Source organism: Watersipora subatra, chromosome 1, assembly GCF_963576615.1.
Source record: "Watersipora subatra chromosome 1, tzWatSuba1.1, whole genome shotgun sequence".
Taxonomy (NCBI): domain Eukaryota; kingdom Metazoa; phylum Bryozoa; class Gymnolaemata; order Cheilostomatida; family Watersiporidae; genus Watersipora; species Watersipora subatra.
The window spans coordinates 62,433,484-62,443,092 of NC_088708.1; the positions used below are offsets into that span (position 1 = coordinate 62,433,484).

Genomic DNA, 9,609 nt, shown 5'->3' on the forward strand with positions numbered 1-9,609 from the left:
TTTATGTCTTTTTCCCCAGTTTTCATCTTCTCAAGCATTTGCACAATGACAATTACAGATTGTATGTGGACAGGTTCTGCTGTCATCTGCTAGTTGCCTGCTGACAGCAATGACTTCTAAGAAAATCATCAACTCAGCGAAGACTGTGGTGGATGATGCTATCGCAGGACTCGTGCTCACCAATAGTGGCCTCACAACAATAGGTGGTGGGAGGATTGTGATTCGTGAAGATGTCGAGGATTTAAAAGCGAGTGAAAAAGTGGCAGTTATAAGCGGGGGTGGGAGTGGGCATGAACCAGCTTGGGCAGGTTAGCTTTACTGCCTTGACTCTCACCGAGCTGTTTGTCGAACATTTCTCTGTTGAAGTCAAGGTAATCTTTAGCTTTGACAACTCAAGCTAGGAGTATATATTTAGTATATATATACATGTATATAGTATGTATATATATATATATATGATATATAGTACTATATATATATGATATATACTATATATATACTATATATATAGTATATATATATACTTTTATATATATACTGTATATAAAAGTATATACAAATGTATATAGTTACTTTTATTTATATATAAAAGTATATATATATAAAAGTATATATACTTTTATATATATAGTGAGTATAATATATACTCACTATATATATAAACGTAATTAGTGTATTTTTAAACACTAGTTACGTTTATATATATAATGAGTGTATATATAAACGTAACTATATATACATTTATATATTTACGTTTACATAGTTACGTAAACGTAGCTATATAAACGTTACGTTTACATAACATTATATAGTTACGTAAACGTAACGTTTATATAGTATATATAAACGTTACATTATATATACTATATAACGTAACGTTTATATACGTATATAAACGTTACGTTATATATATGCAACGTTTATATACGTTACGTATATATAACGTAATGTATATATACTACGTTACGTTATATATACGTAACGTAGTATATATACATTACGTTATATAGTATATATACACTATATATGTAGTATATATAGTATATATATATATGTATAATATATACTATATATATAGTATATACTATATATATAGTATATATATACTACGGTATATACATAGTATTTCTGCCTATTTTCACAGTTGTGCTAATCTTACATTTATAGAATTGTCAAGATATGCGAATATCTTATAACCAAATTTGAAGCAGTAATGATCCTATCACATACTCACTGCGATATCAGCTCTGGTTTTCTTATACTGATTTTAGGATTTGTTGGACCTGGTTCACTCACAGCTGCAGTTTGTGGAGACATCTTTGCATCTCCTCCATCCAGCCTCATCCTTGAAGCAGTTATCAAGTGCAGCAGTTCAGGTACTTGGATTAGTTTATGCTATCACGAAAATACAAGGGTGCATATATACTTAAATTGGGCTATTTCTTGGGAATCTCTATTTATACTTTTAGCCGGAATACTTATGATAGTAACGAACTATACGGGTGACAGAGTGAACTTTGGTCTGGCATTAGAGCGAGCAAGGGCTATAGGTTTAAAGTGTGAGATGGTCGTATCATCTGATGACACAGCATTAACATCTGCTGACAGGAGTGCAGGACGAAGAGGTCTTTGTGGCACTATGTTACTCCATAAAGTGAGTGAAGTTTTGTGCAAGATAGCCGCATTCACCAATAAGACACTAGGTACAACCAGTCTGATCGTGCCATGTTCTGTAACTCACCCGTACGACTGGTTGCAGGTTGCTGGTGCTATGAGTGAAGAAGGAAAAACTCTTGAGGAAATTGTGGCTACTTGTAAGCAAATGAATCAAAATATGGGTATGTATCGTCAAATTTATGGTGCTAGTGTAAATATTCCCTGTTCACTTATTTTAATAGTCTCTGTAAACTAATTTTCATGTCTATCATGGACAGTGAAAAGACTAGTTGTACTCTCAGTTCTACGAAATGATTAGAAATTAACTACTGTAAAACCTTTATTTCAGCGCCATGACGCTTTATTTTAGTGGGAACCCTTCTCCTGTAGTGGCATTTTATTAGAGGTGACGTTTAAATAGAGACTGATGTTGTTTTTTTTAATGGCTCATCAGAATTTTGGGAACATAAATTTAACCCTTTTACGGGTGAAGTGAAAGTCGCATATATTTTGCACTCTTCTTTGGATGAAGCGACACTAACCTTTTCACATCCGAGTTGTAATTGCCCAGCGTACCGGGCCTATTAGGTGCAAAAAATGTTCCTTCGATGTGGGTAAAAGAAGTCTGTTATAACTTACCTTCCACTTGTCATAGATCTCTTAATAAATATGCATTGGGAAGCTGAGAAATATCTCTACTGGTTTATATCTATTGCTTGCAATTAACCTGCCATGATTTTGCAGCCTGTGTTGCAATTTGTTGGAGCTTTCATTTTCATTTTTTCTAAATTTAAAGGCATATTTTTATTTTGTAACTGTATTTGACAATGTTACTTAAATGCTCATTGCACTCATTGATATGTTTACTACAGTTTGCTGCCAAAACTTTTTTATGTGCAATAGAAGATGAGTTATGCGCGGTGATCTACCAAAGGATGAGTTTAAATAACTGCAATGGTACTATCAAATAATATATTATAATCCTGCAAATTTATTAGTTATATCATAATTTAGCAAATGCCAAAATTGTCTATTCAAGAACAAGTGGCATAAACAAACCATAATTACAATACATGCAGAAACAAAAATTAATATTTTTGATACAAAAAATATTTGCATCATGTGGTCGGCCAGTTGCGTTCTGATTGTTCCTTTCGTTTTTGAACCAATCTCATCTTTTTCTGACTGTTCAATACTTTCCAAAATGTCTTCTGGCCTCAAATCTTTTTCTGCACTGCTGAACTAGTTGATATTAGCGTCTATACAATTTGTATAGCAGAGCAAAACTTTTACGTGTCGCCATTTAGAATACATGTACATACTTTCATACAAATAATGAGAAACTTTTAGCCACGTGTACAGCTGCAGGTGCACATGCATGGTAAACACAAGTTTTAGCCTCAGGATAGTCGTACTGGTTCCATCGTAATTGCTAAACCCTTTTTAATATATGTCGAAATATATGAAGTTTAGACTTTAGTCCACATCTACTCTAGGTAATATTTTTGCATTGCTCACATGTCATTCATATGTACTTTTATACCTGCAGGAACCATCGGTGTGAGCTTAGGATCATGTAGCCTTCCCGGTAATTCACAGCCACACTTTACTATTGCTGAAGATGAAGTGGAACTAGGGCTAGGTATATATTAAAATTACCAAAATAAGATTAAGGCTTGATATGTACATTTTAGCATTGACGAAGAAACAGTAATAAAAGGAATGCTGATTACAGTATCGATATTCACTTTAAGCTTTTTAGTTTGCCGCTCATTTTGTTGTTAGGGATTCACGGAGAGGCTGGTGTGAAAAAGATGAAACTTCTTACTGCCAAAGCTTTGGTTGCTCAAATGTATGATCACATGACCAATTCACATAGCGTGTCACACTTGACATTGACAGCAGGTAATGAGGCGTTTGATCAAGCGCAGCATCCATGACATGCTCTGTCTTTTTATAATACAGTCAACACCCTTTAACACAGCACCTTTTAATACAAGTCGATGGGTACAGTCAATGTGTTTAGCAGTTCTCTAGGTTCACTCTGTACGAGTTCAAATGTTGTTAACATTTTAAAAACAGCTTTTTTCATTAAGGAAAGGCACTACAGATTATTGAACCCACTAACATAATTTTAAAATTGAAAGTTAACGATTCTTTGTAATTTTACTGAATTTGAAAATAGGATACACCGTCTGAGTCAGTTAAAATATGGTTGGTATTTTTGGTTTCTAAGGTTGATGGAAACTTATAATGTCTACTCTCAAAGTTTTATTGCCAACTTCCTTTGAAGATGTGAAAAGGAGCAGAATGTTTCCTCTATGAGACAGAGCTATAGCACAAGCACAGTAGTAGTTGTAGTAGTAGTAGTAGCATTGTGTAAACAACATATCCAATAATATGTCAACTCTACTCATCTCGTTACTAATGCTTTCTTTCTAACTTGTAGGGGAGCATGTCGCTGTTATTGTGAACAATCTTGGTGGAACATCTTACCTGGAATTAAATGTAGTGGCTAAAGAAGTACTGCAGTTATGTGGTGAGTGTGTAGAACTACTACAGCTGTGTGGTGAGTGTGTGTAACTACTATATTTATGTGGTGAGTGTGTAGAACTACTACAGCTGTGTGGTGAGTGTGTGTAACTACTATATCTATGTGGTGAGTGTGTGTAATTACTATATCTATGTGATGACTGTGTAGAACTACTATATCTATGTGTTGAGTGTGTGTAACTACTACAGCTGTGTGGTGAGTGTGTGTAACTACTACAGTTGTGTGGTGAGTGTGTGTAACTACTACAGCTGTGTAGTGAGTGTGTGTAACTACTACAGCTGTGTGGTGAGTGTGTGTAACTACTACAATTATGTGGTGAGTGTGTGTAACTACTATGGCTGTGTGGTGTGTGTAACTACTACAGCTATGTGGTGAGTGTGTGTAACTACTAAAGCTGTATGGTGAGTGTGTGTAACTACTACAATTATGTGGTGAGTGTGTGTAACTACTACAGCTGTGTGGTGAGTGTGTGTAACTACTAAAGCTGTATGGTGAGTGTGTGTAACTACTACAATTATGTGGTGAGTGTGTGTAACTACTACAGCTGTGTGGTGAGTGTATGTAACTACTACAGCTGTCTGGTGAGTGTGTAGAACTACTACAGCTGTCTGGTGAGTGTGTAGAACTAGGAAAGTCTTTGAGTTCACCTCATACCTTTCTTATATATGTGTTTTCAGCGCAGAAAGACTTGAATGCTGTTAGAGTTTATTGTGGAACATTTGTAACCTGTTTGAACATGCCAGGCATATCCATAACCTTCCTCAAGGTGAGTCTCATGAAAAATATATATTTGTCTTTAGTTGCAAAGGTTGTAAACACACAGATTCTGTATAAGCCCAATATTGTGAGACAGAGAAGGATCTAAACATTGCTGCTTGGAAGGCCCCAGTTTAAAGCTGTTTATTGATTATTTATCCCATCGGGAGTTGTTCTGACATTAATGTCAAGGCCAAAATCAAACACTAATTCTCTTTGCTTTTGTAATATAATGTCACTATTTGCATGTTTAATATATGTTTTTAATGCATCCAATTGTTTACTTCTGCAATATCTAATACTTGTTGTATTAGATATTGCAAAGATTGCAAGATTTGTTGTATCCTTGATCTGTCACTTGCCATTGCTATGGTGACAACTACAGCAGGTGGATGATGAGCTGCTTGGCTATCTTGACAGTCCTACTCAAGCGCCCGCTTGGTCTTTCCCCTACAAGACCAGCAGACTGTCATCTCGTGTTACTCATGATGATGTTACAGACTCCGCCTCTGTCATTCCTTCCTCGGTTCCATCCTCTGCTGACCACGCCCTTCTTTCAACTACTGCTTGTATTTCGGCCGGTGGGTGTTAAACACAGAGAAGTTGTACAGGTGATGAGCTGGTATAATCTATATGATGGGTAATGCCTGTGCACCGCAGAAAAACTTTTATTGGGGATTCAGATATCTATGGTTGTGTTTATTCAATATCTAGCATCCTGTTATCACAGTACTTCTTTATCTTTACTTCAAGTCAATCAGTGACAGAAATGACCATTTTAGACTCTGGAAGGCTCATGAAAGAGGCAATAATGGCCGCGTGCCATGCTCTGACCGCGGCTACTCAGTATCTAAATGAACTCGATGAGGGATGTGGTGATGGAGACACCGGCAGTACTTTAGCCCTTGGGTCTACAGGTAAGGTTTATTGTCATCGCTATAGCCTGTGTTTTTATGCCTTCTACTAAAGAGTTTATTGTTTTAGGTAATGCTTTTAAGTCATACAGAGTTCTGTTAAGGTTAGTAAAATAACTTGATATTCATTCTCAAACTAGCTAGCCTGTGGTCCTCAAACTTAGAGTAGCTTTTAGCTAACAAAAGGCTACAGGTTGACTGGAAGCTGAATGGTAGGGGTATACCTGTTTTTGCTATGAACTATTCTTAAAGCATAGTTTTTTGTGGTAAACCGTATTTCAGCTGAGCTGAAAAATGGACCCATTTGGACAAACTTATGTAGAGCATATCATGTTGACATTCGTTTTGAAACTGCCTCTGGAGTTGTCTTCTCCATGGCTTAACTTTTAAGATTAAAGGATCTCATTTGGTTACACACCACTTTCTCATCTCAGACACAAAATCTGGATGCAGCCTAATAACCATAATAGCTACATATCTCCTTGAGTGCCTCCTTGAGTGCCTCCTTGAGTGCCTCCTTGAGTGCCTCCTTGCTCTTCAGCAAGATCAAATGGTTGTAACTTATGGCTAATCTATGTTTTAGCCAAAATAAATTAAATATATAACATACATGAACATAACACTATAAGCTACTAGCTTTAGTTTTTGCTTCAGCATTTTCAATATGTGGTAAATGGACTCGTTGTGTGTAATTTTTCAGTTGCTTTCATGAGGATTGTTTGCAATGATGGTTTTTTATATCTATCTTTCTAAGATTTGCCAATTTTCACAGTTTGGTTCTCATATTGTATGTAGGTGATGCATTTGTGGTCTGGTTTACTAGCAATAAAAATAGAATAATAAATAATAAAGCAATAAATAAAATAAAAATCATAGCTAGACAACAGCAATGCGTATCCTTGCTAGCAAGTCTTATATGAATTTTAGATTTTGTCTTTTCAATTAACGTAATACTAAATGGTCTGTTTTTTCAGCGTTTCAAGGCTAGAGAGTGAATAAATGGAGAATATGTTTTGCAGCGATTTTGGACTATTTGGAATCAGCATCAGCTGAGGAGATTTCCAAGCCTGCTTTCTTCCTCTCACAGATGTCCTCATTAATTGAACGTCAAATGGGTGGCACTTCTGGTGCGGTGAGTTTCCGCTCTAGCTCACTGATGCATTTATTGCGTATGTATTTTTCATATACAAACTTATCTATATTAATAATCCCATCTGGTCATTGTGTGCGTCTGTTTGTCTGCGTAAATACTATGCATTTTCACATTTCTAGACCGATTTTATCTAAACTTCACACATGCTCTGTGCTTTCCGCCAGGCTGCTAATAATATTTGGTCTCAAAACTCTCTCTGGTTCCTAATAAACAGCCCTTTAAACACCCCCCCCCCCACACCCGGCCCTATCTGGTTGAAATTGAAAGAAATTGCGGACATCATAAGACTTACTACTAGTCCGGCGGTGATCCGTAAGGCAGTCGATTAGTGCAGATAATGGAGTGTGGTCTATTAAACAAAACTCCATCAGTTCAAGTCTGGTACAAAGCAATCTTTTATGAAGCAATTTACTTATCGACTGTGTTATTTCTTCAATGAGACGGTTTCAGGCATGATTAGAAGACAATTAGAGTTTTATTAGTATAAATAATTGACTGCTCTCTAGCTTTGCAGAATAATCTATATTAATAATTCTTACTTTGTCATTCTAAGTCTGTCTGTCTGTCCTCGTAAATGCTATGAATTTCTCCATTTTCTGGTTGGTTTCATCCAAGCTTTACACACATTCGCTCTGCGCCTTCCGCCAAGTCGTTAAAAATATTTGGTTTTGAAATTCTGTCCTGAGGACCAGTTTTTTAAACACCCTCCTTCAGGCTATCTGATTGAATATGAAAGAAACCCCGAGCATCGCCAGGCTTACCACTAGTATATTCCATGTGTACCCTTAGTTTATGTATATTATTTAAATTTCTCATTTTGTTCTTGTAGTAGTTGGCCGTCGCATTCAAAATGTCCTGTCACGCATATTTGTAACCACTTTATTTTACAGCTCTACAGTCTGTTCCTATCAGCTGCTGCTAGCACATTGGTGTCAGAAGTTAGTACAACAAGTCTCACAGAAGCATTCTCTAACGGCATCGCTGCCATTATGAAGTATGGTCTGAGCCAGGCTGGTGACCGAACTATGGTAAGACAGCCTCTCTCTCATTCAATTCTCACGGAGTTGTCAGGGGTACTCTTCTATCATTTGATTCCTCCATGATTTTCACATGTCTCATTCTGTTTGTAGCTGGATGCCTTGATACCTGCTCTGGCAGCTCTCAGGAAGGAAGGAGCTGTAGGGCAGCTACTTAGAGACAGTGTTATGGTAAGGCAATCTTTGGAGATATTATCGTAGAAGAAAGAAGATGCATTTTAAGACATGGTGCAGGCTATTATTTGCGGTTGTGCTGATTGGTCACTGAAAGCTATTTCCGTCCACTCATTAGTTTTTGAATAATCATATTCATCCATCTGTCTGTTGGTGGAATTTTTTGCTTAATTATTATTCAAACTTTAGCTTCCTGGAATAATTAACTCAGCTTGCTGCCGTATGGAAGCTTCTAGATTAGTTATCTTGGCTGAATTATTCTCTTCGCTTCAGGTGTTTCATGCTGGTAGGTGCTTCTTTATGCACTGATATACTTGCAGTTGAACAGATTTGACTAGCTAGACAGTCTATGCGGTCTTCAAGGGCTCTTTAATCACTAATATTTTAGGCAGCTCGAGAGGGTGCTGACTCTACTGCAGGAATGAAAGCAAAGGCGGGGCGTGCTAGCTACACTCCACAAGAAAGCCAGACTAGAGTGGATCCTGGGGCTGAAGGGGCAGCTATTTGGATAAAAGCAGCTTTTATGTACCTAGTGTCTCAAATAGATTGAATATTTTTTATCATTTATTATAATTTAATTACCTTTGACTCAGTCGGCCTCGGGTTAGCTAATGAGTCGTGTCAAGTAGGAAACCAAAACTTACGTTGCATCATCAGAAGGGTCCATATTTACATATATATTGAAGAAATCATGAGCTAAACCATACTGAGGATTTGTGTGATATCGTATGCTTATGAGGTATTACATAATTGGCTGCGGTGTTAGTTACTATTTATGTAGACGCAACAACTCAACTTAATTGTTCATTGATGACTTTAAATGTTATTAGATCTTTTTTTTCATTGGCTGTTTCTTGAGATTGAAGTCCTTATTGGTCAAGCTTTCGCTTAAATGTATGTAGACTGATCTGAAAATCGCTGGGAATTGTATTTTTGCTGGAGCGCTGAAGATACAACTTTTACTGATTTTACAATATATCTTAGTACTGATTATAACTGACCAAGGTTATAGTTGATTATTTATAACATGTCAATATCTGAGCATTTTTTCAGCATGAAGTTTGTCAAAATACTGTGGACTAACTGAAAATAACATTTCTCCTGTATAGCCAATGTATGGAATTGTAAAGTATTTGTTTGAGACAAAACAACCAGTTCAAATACGCACAAATGAGATGTGTTGGATTCCCTTGAATGACAACTCTCGGTTTTGTCCAGTAAGAATTTTAAAATTGTTAATAGAATTACTTGGTCAATGTGAACACCATCATCTGAAGAGCAATATACATTGTAGCTTGTGTAATAAAGGTTGACATGCAAATACAACTAGAGAATTCAGTGGCCTGGTAGTTTAGCTCAGTGCAG

General features: G+C 36.5%; 1 protein-coding gene across 2 annotated transcripts; it reads left to right on the forward strand.

The window, feature by feature from the left end:
- The first annotated feature begins 78 nt into the window (after window positions 1–78).
- Window positions 79–9,272, forward strand: LOC137397353 (triokinase/FMN cyclase-like). 2 transcript variants are annotated; one of them, XM_068083647.1, is made up of 14 exons: window positions 79–308; window positions 1,272–1,376; window positions 1,470–1,654; window positions 1,760–1,838; window positions 3,206–3,298; window positions 3,442–3,561; window positions 4,106–4,195; window positions 4,888–4,976; window positions 5,355–5,547; window positions 5,749–5,883; window positions 6,900–7,012; window positions 7,924–8,061; window positions 8,164–8,241; window positions 8,633–9,272. In XM_068083647.1, exons 1-14 carry the CDS (start codon window positions 110–112, stop codon window positions 8,792–8,794), a joined length of 1,779 nt encoding a protein of 592 aa, XP_067939748.1. In that variant the 5' UTR covers window positions 79–109; the 3' UTR covers window positions 8,795–9,272. The 2 variants fall into 2 exon arrangements, with proteins under 2 accessions (XP_067939748.1, XP_067939743.1); XM_068083642.1 differs by having other exon boundaries at window positions 5,352–5,547; window positions 8,633–9,270.
- Window positions 9,273–9,609: the final 337 nt, after the last annotated feature.

Bases quoted from the DNA above. Each gene is read 5' to 3' on its own strand.
- LOC137397353 (XM_068083642.1), top strand. From the start codon at position 110: ATGACTTCTAAGAAAATCATCAACTCAGCGAAGACTGTGGTGGATGAT. The intron at 3,299-3,441 runs GTATATATTAAA...TTTTGTTGTTAG, and splicing joins TGAAGTGGAACTAGGGCTAG to GGATTCACGGAGAGGCTGGT. The intron at 4,196-4,887 runs GTGAGTGTGTAG...ATGTGTTTTCAG, and splicing joins AGAAGTACTGCAGTTATGTG to CGCAGAAAGACTTGAATGCT.